General features: G+C 48.4%; 1 protein-coding gene across 1 annotated transcript in view; it reads right to left on the bottom strand.

The window, feature by feature from the left end:
- Nucleotides 1–1369: 1369 nt before the first annotated feature.
- Nucleotides 1370–12486, bottom strand: part of KCNH4 (potassium voltage-gated channel subfamily H member 4) — a 50177-nt gene continuing 39060 nt past the window's right edge. Inside the window, exons 12-16 of the mRNA XM_053363768.1 lie at nt 8710–8748; nt 7936–8300; nt 6569–6675; nt 5062–5138; nt 1370–3838 (exon numbers count right to left, since the gene is read on the bottom strand). Coding sequence (XP_053219743.1) covers nt 3305–3838; nt 5062–5138; nt 6569–6675; nt 7936–8300; nt 8710–8748 — 1122 coding nt within the window. The 3' untranslated portion in view covers nt 1370–3304. The remainder of the gene's footprint in view (nt 3839–5061; nt 5139–6568; nt 6676–7935; nt 8301–8709; nt 8749–12486) is intronic.

Consider the following 12486-nt stretch of genomic DNA (forward strand, 5'->3'; position numbering starts at 1 on the left):
TTCTTCCAACCGTCCACAAGCTGAAATAAGGTTTGAAAGAAGTATTCTTGTGGCTGATAGAATAGGCTGTGCTTGATCGTGGTGTATATGTGGTGTCCACCAGTTTCTCCAGTTTGCAAATGTGCCCAAGGGCCCCCAAATATTGGGGACCTATGCCTAAGGAAGATCAGTTTTATCAGTCCCATGTTGCAGATTAGCGAGAGGGTGCTAAGCATGAGCTGGAGCATGGCCGTCTTCACCCAGGGGTGTGGGGCACCTGGGTGCAGAATTATGGGGGGTGCCAGGCGTCCGTTGCTGAAGCCGCCTAAGCTCTTAACTATCTACCTTAGGGATGTCCAACCAGTTCACCAGGATGCATCTCCCCCCCCCCCGTGGTGTCTCTCATTTTCACATGATCACAAAAAAGGAAGACGTAGGTTCTTGCTACTCCTTAAAAGCTCAACAACTTGCCCCCTAAAAAAAGCTCAACAATTTTGACCTGCCCCCCAGCAGGACATATCCTAAAGACGGCCCTGTTGAAGACCTTCTAGAGAGTTCAGAGTAGGCAGAAGGTAAGGATTAAACCACAACCTTCCTGACTCATAGCTCTCTTGGAGACTAGATTGCATCACTTCTGATAGTTGAAGTCAGCCTATCAATTTTTTTAAAAGGTGGTTTTAAAATTTTATTGTGTTTTTATTTTTATTTTTTTAAATGAGCCCTGTTGCAAGCAGTTGAATGGAATGGGATATCAGTCTGATCCAATGTGTGTGCTGCCATAGCACATGCATGCAGACTGAGGCTATAGGTCATCTCTCACCCAGGTTGCGTTTCATGTTGCATTTGCATGCTGTGCTACGCATCAGAGGGTGAACCTGTTTGGTTTCCCACCACCACCAAACCCCTCTTCTAACTCCTGTTCATGCGCTGTCATCCGCACAAGTGCAATGGCTGTTTCAAGTGTATACACCTCAGCTTAACAGTCAGATGAATCTGGCTTAAGTTGCCCTTTCGGATCAAAGGCCGTCTGTGGAAAAACACAGCAGGACTGATCCACGCTTATAACTCTTCCCAGCCACAGTCCCTGCATGCTTTAAAGTTCTGTATTGGAGTATCCTTTTTTGTAGGCACTGATTGAGCTTTGACACCTTTGGGCTTAGAAATAAAGAACCAGGTTTTGCAGCCGGAAATGGTTCAAGCTGTCAGGATATATTAGCCTCCAGGGAGGACAAGAAAGAGATTGGTTAATTAGAGAAAGTCAGTCAATCTACGTTCTTTAGATTGGAAAAAAGAGGACAAATGCTGCAGCTTTTACCCAGAGGTCTCTCTCCTCTTTTTTTTTTTTTTAGATTACCCCCACCCCCAGCCATCAGGAACTGCTAGAACAGAGTAGAAAAACAAATTATTTAATTTGTCAGACATTTCACGGAAGGATAACATATCCCCCTCCTGCACCCCTTTTCACCATAAATAGTAAAAGAAATAAAACAATAATTTAGTAGAGGGGGGTTGGCCCTGCGGCAGGATTGAAAAGCAATCAGTGATCAGAGAAAAGGCTGTGTACACACTGTAGTTTGTTAAGGATCGCTAGGAATTGTAACTCTGAGAGGGATAAGCTTGGAGGGGGAATTCTCGGAGGGGGAAAATGTGCTTCCAGTGTGCATTAAAAGTACAATGTGTACACTGATTCTGAAGGTTTTAGGGGGAGGAAAGAAAAAAGTAAAGATGAAATAAATTTGAAGAAAAATTCCCTAGTCATTTGCTCCTAACATGCTCCTGCTTGAAGAAATATGCACATATATTCTGCTCCAGAAAGAACTCTGTCATGGGGTGTCTGCTACAAATAATGGAATCTGAGCCTCATTAAATGTGGCAGAGTGGGAGATGGGCAGAGCTAACCTGTAGGATAATTTCTAATGGAAATTCTCCTGTGCAAGCTTAACTGAAACAGGATGATAGGAAGCTGCCTTATCCCAAATCAGACCATTAGTCCAGTATTGTCTACACTGGCTGGCAGCAGGTCTCCAGGAGCCTTTCCCGGACCTACCTGGAAATGCCAGAAATTGAAGCAGGGACCTTTTGCATGCAAGCAAGTGCTCTGCCACCAAGCTAGGGTGTTATTCAGAACTATTGCTCTTGCACAGCTCCCATTCATTTCAATGAGGCTTGCACATATGAACTTCCTGATAGATTGTGCTCATATTAACTCACGGGAGGAAAGGTACCCGCCTACTTTCCCTCTGTAGCACCAAAATTTGAATCAGCCTTGTGCATCTGCATATTTAGTGTTATGAGTTTGCAGGTGCCAGACTCCTCTGCATTCCTAGATCCAGTAAGTGTTAGAATTTAATCAAAGCTTGGAAAGCTAAACTGGGTGCCAGAGCCATTCTAACCCTTGGACCAGCAAGTGTTAAAATATAAGCCAGGCTAGTTTCCTGTGATCAGGTAATCATTGCCTGGGTGATGGGTCATTAAGAGTTATGACACCACAGTCTCTGCTGTGCCTCATTCCCAAAAGGAAACACGAACTCTGGGTGCGCACCTAGAATCACTGGAATCTCGCACTGCTTGGAGATTAAGGTGGTGTGCAACAACATATTGCAACATGCCATTTGATGCTGTTAGATTTAGACAGACTTCCCCAGCCTGCTGCCTTCCAGATGTTTTGGACTACAGTTCCCATCATCCCATGCTGACAGGGGCCAAACCTGTGACCCTGTTGGAGTCCAACAACACTAACTCCCATCAGCCCCAGATAGCACAGCCAGTGCTTGGGGATGATGGGAGTTATAGTCCAGCCACATCTTCCCCATCCCTGGTTCATAGCTTCAAAGCAAGGTGGACTTGAAGCCATGATTTGAAGCTGGTTTGATATACTGGCTTGCTTCAAAGCCATTGGCCAGAATTTCCAAGTTTGCACGTAGCCGGAAGCTATGGATTAAGTGCTGAATCATAATGTGTTCAGCTTCTTGGGACAATGCAAAGCTCGGTATGCAAACACAGCTGCTGCCTTCAAAATGCGCCAGCAAGATTCACGATTCAACTGCCTGTGTTTTTTTCTTTTAAAAATGCCTTTTAAAAACAACGTCGAAAACCCAAATGTTCGCTTAAATCTGGAATCCAAAATTTCGCTTCATTTCGGCTCTCATGGGAACAGTTGCCTCCCGCATGGAAAATTTTTAAAAAATATATCTACTGGTTACAAAAGAAAAAAAATAAACAACCAACAAGCCAAATCTTGGGGCCCAGCTTGCTCGGCTTCTCTGCAGAGTCCTGAGCCCCCAGCAACCATCAGGGAGAAGGTGTAACAGGAGGCTACTTGGCATCAGTGAAAGGTCTCTGAGCTTGACCGGAAGTGGAAGCGTGCTGGTGGTGGGCAGCCCTGCCCCGAACAAGTGGAGAAAGAGTTCCTTGGGGAGAGAGAGCTAAGGGGGCACGGCGTGGGCGAGCTCGACCGGGAAGAAGTCCCCTTGGCTGCCTGGCCACAGTGGTGGCTTCCGTGTCCCGTGTCCGCCCATAGGGAGTGGTATTGGTATGTGGGGCTTGTGGGGCCACAGGAAGTGGAACCCCTCTGCTCCCCAGGTCCCAAGTGCTCTTTGCACGAGGCAGAAGAAGGCAGGGAGTTGGTGAAGGCTGAAAAGTCTGCACTCGAGGAGGCTGGGAGGCCAAGGGGTGGCATGCTCTGGGACGAAGGCAGCCTACTGGTGGGAGGCGGGGAAGGCGAGGGCTGGGCACAGTTGTGAGGGCAGCTCGCGGCAGGGGCGTAGGAAGGCTGGATGGCAAGCTGACTCTGAAGGAGGCTCATCAGATGCTGCAGCTCTCGACTGAGTTGGGAGACTTCCCGGTTCAGGTTGTTGATCTGGGGAAACCAGAAAAAGAATCAATACCTAGCATTTATATAGAGCACGTTGAGAGTGTCATGCCTGCTTATTTATTTGATTTATATCCCACCTTTCCTCCAAGTCATCATACATCGTCCTCATTTTATCCCAACACAAACGCTGTGAGGCAACTTAAGCTGTGAGAAAGTGACTGGCCCAAGGTCACCCAGTGAGCTTTATGGCTAAGTGGGTATGTGAACCCTGGTATGTGAACACTAACCACTACATCCTCATGATGAGCATGTATGCACTGTGTGATAATGTGCATCAATGCAAGCAGCTTTCTGAGGTGGTCCACACACACAGCGACATCATCCCCATGCTGCCCCTGTCCCACACTATTTGTCAATCTGAAGTTCATTCTGCTGCAATGACTATAATCCATTTGGTGCTGAGAATGCTCTCTACAAAGGCCTGATCCCTCCATGTGTCCACACAGAAAGACACGGCTACTGGCTGTGGGCCTCTTATTTCTGATCCGATCTGTTTCAAGTCTTTGAGGCTTTTATGTAGCAGCTGGGAAAAGGGGAGGAGCCAGTACATTGGGGCGGGGAGTGTGTGTGTGTGTGTGTGAGAGAGAGAGAGAGAGAGAGAGGGAGAGAAAGCTCTGCCTGAGACGGGCTCCTATGAAGAATGAGGAGCAGAACACACAGGCAACTTGTTTTGTGGGGTGAGGGTGGGGGGAGAGAGAGGAGAAGAAGAAAGAGAAGGCTGGCTTTGTTGCTATGAAATTGTCACCAACCCGGTGCTAATTTTAAACCCTGACACCCTGAGTCAGAAACGCCAACACCACGGATGCACAGAAAAATCAACCCCCTCATCCCTTTCCTTCCCCCATGGGTGGGGCGTGGGGGCAGGAATAAATGCAGTCGAGCCAAACAAACAAACTAAACTAAACTAACCTGGTATTTGCAGCTAGTGGTGATCTGCAGCTATGCATCTCCCCACCCCACTTAGTTTTCAGGGTGAAAGAGACATCTGCAAACATCACCTCCTGATCTAGAGTTTCCCCTAGTCCTTGATGTATGAGGGCATGCTGTGCTTACTTGGTGGTAAGGCAAATGCACTTTGCCCATGCTCAGAAGCATTTTAAACTTGACTTTGTATTTTCTAGGACACAGCCCCGGCAGGGAAAACTGATGCCAGGACTGCGTCCTAGTGACTCACAAATCAAATAAAATAAAGCCCTGCTGTTTCCTACCTCTTGATTCAGCCTTCGGATGTTCTGCTTTACCTCATCAGCTTCTGCAGTTGGCACAGGGTTGGCTTGCTCCGTCCCTGCAAGGAAATTCAAGGGGTAGGAGGGGGAGATGAGAGTGTTAGAGAAAATACTTGCAGCAATTTGCCTTCTGCCCAATCCTCCGACACTGTGCTTGTATGAGCAAGGGGTCATCACATTGGAGAAAACCCCTAAAAAGGGAGGGTGACCTTTGGTAGCCCAAGGGTGGTGGGTGGGGCCAGAGGCAAAACTGGGCAGAGTAATGAATATAAATGTTAGCTTTTTGAAACAGGCTAGTTTCTCCACAGCCTCCCCTCTATCCAGGCAGGCAAGAGGCATTATCCAAGGACACATTCCAGCTGGGCAAAAATATTCAAGGAGGGTGTAAAGCAAGGCCACTGAGGAGTGAGGGCCACACAGAGAGGTACTGAGGGCCACATCAGACCCCCGGACCTGAGGTTCCCCACTGTCGCCCTAAAACCTGAACTGTGTATATTTTGTTCTAAAATAGTTATTTTTAAATAATGAAGCTTCACTACTGCTAGAACAAAGGACTACTTCTCACCAAAGTGGTAAGCCTGCATTTGGACTATACAATGTCAGATATAGATTTCGGGGGTGCATAGGATATTACATATTACAATGTGGGCAGAAGCCATTCATAAATAAGTGGATGTTGCAGAGAAGGCTCCTGGCCTATCCCTTTCCCCTGCCATACAGTTTCCTGCCTGCAGAGGGACCTGTGGGAGCAAAGAAGCCCCATTCAGCCATGTGAGTCACCACCAGCAGTCAAAAGTGGTATAGTCCAAACCTAGCTTTATCACTTTGGGGAGGGGGGAATCCAGCCTAATTCTGCCCCGAGAAAAGCTGACTGCTGCAACCTATGTCAATTGCACAAGTTTATATATTATAATTCATTTTACTTCCTCTAGTCACAAGATGGGGGTCAAGATCTAGCCATATAGAAATGAAGCCCCCACAGAAGCAGTTAGTTCAGCGGCAGCTAACATGGGGCCTTCCTGATGTCGTTGAACTACAGCTCCCATCATCCTCAGGCACCATTGTCCACAACTGGGGATAATGGGAGTTGGAGTCCATTAACAACCAGAGAGTATCATGTGGGCTTCCTCTCCCCCTGGCTCTTTTTACCCTCCCCACTTTGGCCTGTTAGGAAATCCAGCCACAAAACTGGAGGGGCCTTAGACCCAGCCATTCTGCAACATCTCATGGTTCCCAACTCATTCTCTGAGTGAGCTGTCACATGTTAACTATTTTAAGAGAAATACAATCATGGCGGGTCAACTGAAGAGATGGCCAGTCTTAACTTGATGGCTCACTAATGAGCCTTGATGCTCAACAGAAGGCTGAATCTGCTTGCTCAATAGTGTGCGAGACATTTCTTTAATGAGCATTGAATGGTTGACGGCTAAGTGGCTTCTTGCTCTCTAAGGCAGGTGGAAGGACCCATCTCCTCCGTTGCCATCGCTACCTGACACTGGAGGCTCCTGCGCCGAGCTCTGCGTGGGCTGATCCACATTGAAACTAAAGGTTTGTGTCTCTGATGCGCCACCGTCATCTTCAATTCCATCCACGACTCTAGGGAGGTGGGAGACAGATTAGTTTATGCAGCGGGGTGGAGTCAAAAAGTGGTAATACAGGGTCAAGCAGTGGCAATTGAATATCGAATTTAGAACCTCCATATTCAGGGGCAGCCTATCCCTCCGAGGAAATGGAGCACTGGATGGAAAACAGACCCCCCACTGTCAGGGGCCGGATGGATGAGGAGGAGTGGGAGGTGCCTGACTCCCAAGAACTCTCCAGGGAGGGCTCGGAAGATGACACCTTAGAGCAGGGGTGTCAAACTCAAATTCATCGGGGGGCCGCATCAGCAGTTTGGTCACCCTCAAAGGGCCGGTTGTTCAGGCAGCCGTTGGATCTGTCACATCACAGGATGGCATGCGCTCAATATAAAAACAAGTGGAGGTTTCCTGAATGCATGTAAAGCGGAGGTTTCCTGTGTAGAACGGCCGGCGCCGCTAGAGGGCAGACGTTCTCTGGCTTGTAGGCTGCCGCGCATGCGCTGAAGAGGCGGCTTTCTTGTGTCAAAAAAAAAAAGCGAGAATAAAAGGTGAAGGCTGGCGGCCGGGCCACATGACAAGCTCTGGCGGGCCGGATTCGGCCCGCGGACCTTGTGTTTGACACCCGTGCCTTAGAGCCTGGAGCCTGGTGGTGGGGTACTGAGGAGCAGTCAGCGGAAAGGATAAGCTGGGAGCTGATAGAAGCAGGAGACTTGAGAGATCAAGGGGGGGGGTCAGGAGAAGGAGGGCCTTCCGGGACAGGATTAGAAGCTGAGAGTCGCAGCATGCATGCAGACAGCCCTAGTCCTGCTGACTCTTCTCCCTGCTTGAGGAGTGCCAGACAGGCCCACAGGAGGAGCTTACCCCCTGCTTGGGAGCGATCCAGAGTGAGAGGCTAGAGAGGAGTGGCATGGCTAGAGCTTAGTTTCAGCAAAGCCTTCGTTGAGTTGAGACGAACCAAGGATGTTGCTGTGTTGTTGTTTTTCTGCTAATAAAAAGCTAATCACATTCCATGCCTTCTGTGTGTGCGCCTGCCCTGTGGATGTCCTGGCTTGTTGACAGCTCCCTGACACCCACCCTACACCCCAGTGCTAGGAAGTTCTCCAACCTAAATCTAAGTTAAAAGGAAAGAAGCTACAGAAAACCACTGCTTCCTTCTTGAACGTATCCTATTCATTTTATTGAGGCTTTCGAAGGAGAACTTCCCAGCGGATCATACCCCACGAGCCAAATCCATTTGTCTGCTATGGCCATTCAGGAATGCAATGAGGACGCTTACCTGGGGCTGAGGTCTGGGGTTCCGTAGTTCATGAGGGAGGGAATGAGGAGCTTGCCAGGTTTCCGGCCATTGCTGCCCTCATCGGAGAGCTGCACCTCCCGGCGACACTGCGGAGAGGGGCTACGGCCTCGGTTGCAGTGGGCTGGGGAGCGACAATTTCGCCGCAGGGCGGAGAACTGGCGCAGGTCATCTCCTAGCAGGCTGCTGAAGGAGCCGCGCCTCACGGGGCTGTTGAGGTTGGGCAAGAGGAGTTTGCGGCGGGTGATGGTGGCTGGCGAGGGCTGGAAGAAGTCCTCAGAGTCCTCGCCATACTCCTGGATGGAGGGCAGGGGCTTCTCAGGGGCAGCACCACTTTCAAGGTGAGGCTAAACAAGAGGGAAGGAAGGAAGAAGATTCAGAAGATGGAAAGGCAGCTTTATTATAGGTGAGGCTTAAATCACATTTAAGAAACTTAGATGTGTGACCATCTGATCATTGTTTAGGTGGAAGGTATCAATTTGTCATGCAAATAAGCATTTCAAACTAGTTCATATTTGCACCACAAGCCAGGGTGAAAATGCTCTTAGCCCTCAGGCTTTCAGGTGTAGGGGAAATAATTTAGGAGAGTACAAACTCAAGTTTTTGCAAGCAACTTACGAACAAACTTAAGATTTTTATTTTATTTTTATTTTTTGTTTCCTGAGATCCCGTCCACCCAGTCCATTTCATGTTGGCTATAATCAATGCAGTTTTTCCCACCCCTGTGCCCTTCTGTTCCTGCAACAAAAAAGTTACCTGGGATAAACGTGGGGACCTGGAGAATCGGAGAAGTCCCTAGAAAGGAAAACAGCAACAACAACACAATGAAACAAGAAAGACTGGGTAGCTCTTTCAGAGTCTATCAGGGTTGTTGCCTCAAAGCTGACCATTCTTGGTTGCCAGACTGACGACCACCCAACCAAAAGCTGAAGAGACAGATGCTATTTCACCTTGGTTCTGACCTCTCTAGGAAGCATCTCCTGCACCATCTTGGCAGAAACTGACAACCATGCATTGTTTTGAGCAGGAGCTAGAGCGCACTCCTCTCCTGTGGGTGCCAGCAACTGGTATTTGCTGTGTCCGTAGTCCCTGGAGACAGGGCACAACCTCCAGCCATCATGGCAAGTAGCTATTTGACAGACTTGGGCAGAATGAAGTTTGCGATGGAAGGCTCTGCCTCCCTCCTTGTGTGTGTCCATTACAACATATGCAGAGAACCCCCGTGCTCTACTGAATACACACAAGGCGGATTAGAGTCCACCTCTCCTCTTATTCCCATTCTACCCGTCTTCATTCTATCTATATTTTCCTCCTCTGCTCATGAAGCGCCCTTTCTATCTATTTGCACTCACTCACCCACACCATTCTAGGGATGGACAAACTTCCATGTGCTACAGCAAAGTGTCAAGAGGGCAGGCAGGGATAGGGGGAGAAAGTTCAGGGGAATGGGGGTGGGCATTGTGATGACAGATGGGAGCAATGAGGTGTGGCGGTGGGCGAGGGAGGGCAGGATTGTATCGGGAGGCGGGGTGGGCACACGACCTTTCACCTCTAGGTCACTGGTTCGAATGTAGCCCAGGCCGGTAGTGCCCAAAGCATGTTACCATCCGACGGCTGTTGGAGAGCCTACGGGCGTTTACTGGCTGGTCACGGTCTTGGTCCTAGTGGACAAAAACCACCATCACAATCAGCAGGGTGGGTAGGTGGGTAAGTTCAGCCGAGGGGAAACTGTAGACGGAGGAGGACACAAACAGGAGGAGAAATGCAGCAGGGAGGAAGTGACCTGGTGCGTTGAGCCAAGGGTGAACTGTACTGGAGGAGAGGATGGGGGCAAAACTGGAACGAGTTGGTTCTGCTTGCAATGGGTACAATGGGCACCAGCCGCTGTTGCCTCTAGGCGTATTTTCTCTTGCTTAAAAACACCTTATGGGGGATGCTACATTCTGTTCTTAGTTACAGCAATGTCCATATATGACAAGAGTTGAAGCGTTGCTTCCTGGGAGGTGTGAAGTCTAACAGCAGAGGAAACGGAAAGTAAGGGGAGGCGATGTGGCCTCAGCCTAAAATGAGTGACTGAGCGACGCAGTCAGCAGTTGTTCATGTTTAACAGCTCTTAAAAATAAACCTGCATTGGACTTGTGGCTTAGTAAACAGGTGGGCAAGTGGGATCAGAGCCATGGTACAGAGGGGAGGGTGGTCAACCTATTCTTCGGCACTGTTTACTTATTTAAATCCTCTCCACTCCCTCACTGAAGATATTATTAACCACGGGGAGGAGGGGGAGCAAGAGACAGGAACTTGTACTGCACCTGCCTCCCCCCCACTGCTTGTAGCTAACAGCAACTTTGGAGTGATGAGTGGTTTCCATTGGGGAACAGTGGAAAAGAGGGGTTTAATTCTATGGGATGCTAGCATCCAAATTGCATATGTAAAGGGTTAAATGCAAGAGCTGTAGAACTGTCATAGGCTCTGTGGCAGTTATGGCAGTTGGTTCAGTTATGGCAGTTAGCTGAACAGTCTTAACAGAGCAGCATCTTTGTTGTGCTGCTGTCTGCTTCTGAGTCTGTAAATGTTAGCTAGTCTGTAACAGTTTAATCTATGTAAGATGTTTTAGCTACTTAAGAAACACCCACCTGCACTGTACATTTGATCTGCAACTGCAAAGCACACTAAGTTATACAGCATGTTCTTTTAAACTTTAAAAGGGAGCGCCTTGCATAGTTTTTACAGGAGGGAAAGAAAGAGAACTAATTAAAGGGTCTAATCACCCAGGGCTGTTTTCCACACTGCAAATGGGAACTAGAGTCTAATTCCCACAAATCCCCCCCCACAGCTGCCCAGCCCTGGTCCAAATCAGTTTATATACACGTACACCGAGAGAGCTATTTTTCAGGCAAAGAAAAGATGTCTGCTTTGGCCCTCAGGCAGAAGAGAGGGAAGGGAAGCTGTGGCTTAAATGGCAACTTCAATTCATGCACACCAGGACTCATAGGTCTTTCAAGTTTTAGACTGTTGGTGGTGGGCTTCAGTTAGCGACCAATATTTGGTGGTGTTGGGGAAGCTCCCAGGATCTGTCTAAGACATTTTGCTGCCTGAGGCAAGGGACCCCACCTTCATATATAGAGGTCAACTGAGCCCAGATGAAGCATACTTCTACACTGAGGGCAGGAGGTTGGCAGGCAGGGATTCAGGGCCAGCCATGTGTCCAGTTTTGGCCTTCAACCCCTCACTGAAGCTCCCACTGCCTCCAGTATCTACTGCTTGAGGTAGCGGTCATATTCTGCCTCATGGCTCCACTGTCCTCACTCGCCTTTCTTGACCTCACTGCCAATACAAACACATCCAAGATATCACTGTTTCGTATAGGACTCTTGAGCTTTGATGACGCCTCAGGAGAAGCACATTTGGGAGGGGCCAGGGATGGGGAATCTTATATCGAGATATCGATACGTATAAGAGATATCAAGAGCAGAAAATATATTGTTTCCTTCATTAAAAATGAAGGCAGTTTTTGAAAACCCTCAACCTGTTTTTTTAAAATCTGTGGGGAGAAAGCTTGGCAAAAATAACTGCTGCTATTTTCTGCAAGCTTGATAACAAGGAGTCAGCAGAAGGAACGATCCAACTTGTCGAACCTCCCTGCATTTAAGAAGAGGCAAAAGTCTTCTTAACACCCAAGGGTGGGGTGGGTGTGCACTGCATTTTTGCAAGCACTTTCCCCATAATAGGACACACTTTGGTACATTTTTTCACCAGTGTGCATTTGTGTGTGCACTTTTCACTAACAGGCCCATTTTGCTATGCGTTCTTTGGCTGGAGGACTGCAGCGCAAACTTTAGGCAAGTGCAAATTTCAGAGGAGTGAGCATATTAATTCAGGAAGGGTGACTTAATACAAACCAAATGAATTTATATTGTACCCCTCATGCTGGCTTTATGCTACCTCCGGGATCAGAGGCGCCGTGCCTCCAAATGCCAGTTGCTAGGGAACAAGGGCAGGAGACAGCTATGGCGCTCTTGCCCTGCTTGTCCCGGAGGCATCTGATTGGCCACTGTGGGAAATGGGATGCAGGACTGGCTAGGCATTTGCTTTGATCCACGAGGGCTCTTGTTCTCTTCTGCAGTGTTCAATGAGCATGATTCCTATTGAATGACTGGACCATTCTCCTTCTGCAAAGGAGTCTTTTCAGACCTCAGCATGCCATACTTTAAAAGCGTCCTGCAAATAACGGAGTTTTGAGCTCTGTTCTAGCGGCATGAGGTGCTCCAATGAGAGGGACAGTTAGATTTGGCTTTGGGCTGTGTGCAATAAACCTTGCAGGTAAAATTCTACCACCTGCTTCAGTTGTGCTTATATTGGCATCTATTCGATGACTTTGCAGCTTTTATTCTGCTTCTATTATGGCCAAGTATGTAGCTATTCAGGGCTCTGAAGTCCCACCTCTCCCCCCCCCCCCAGTTTCTGAGATTTTACCATTGTTCACACACTTTCAAGCTTCTCTTTGCAGCAACAACAGGCTGAAATTTGCCATTT

Source organism: Podarcis raffonei, chromosome 13 (assembly GCF_027172205.1).
Source record: "Podarcis raffonei isolate rPodRaf1 chromosome 13, rPodRaf1.pri, whole genome shotgun sequence".
Lineage (NCBI taxonomy): Eukaryota > Metazoa > Chordata > Lepidosauria > Squamata > Lacertidae > Podarcis > Podarcis raffonei.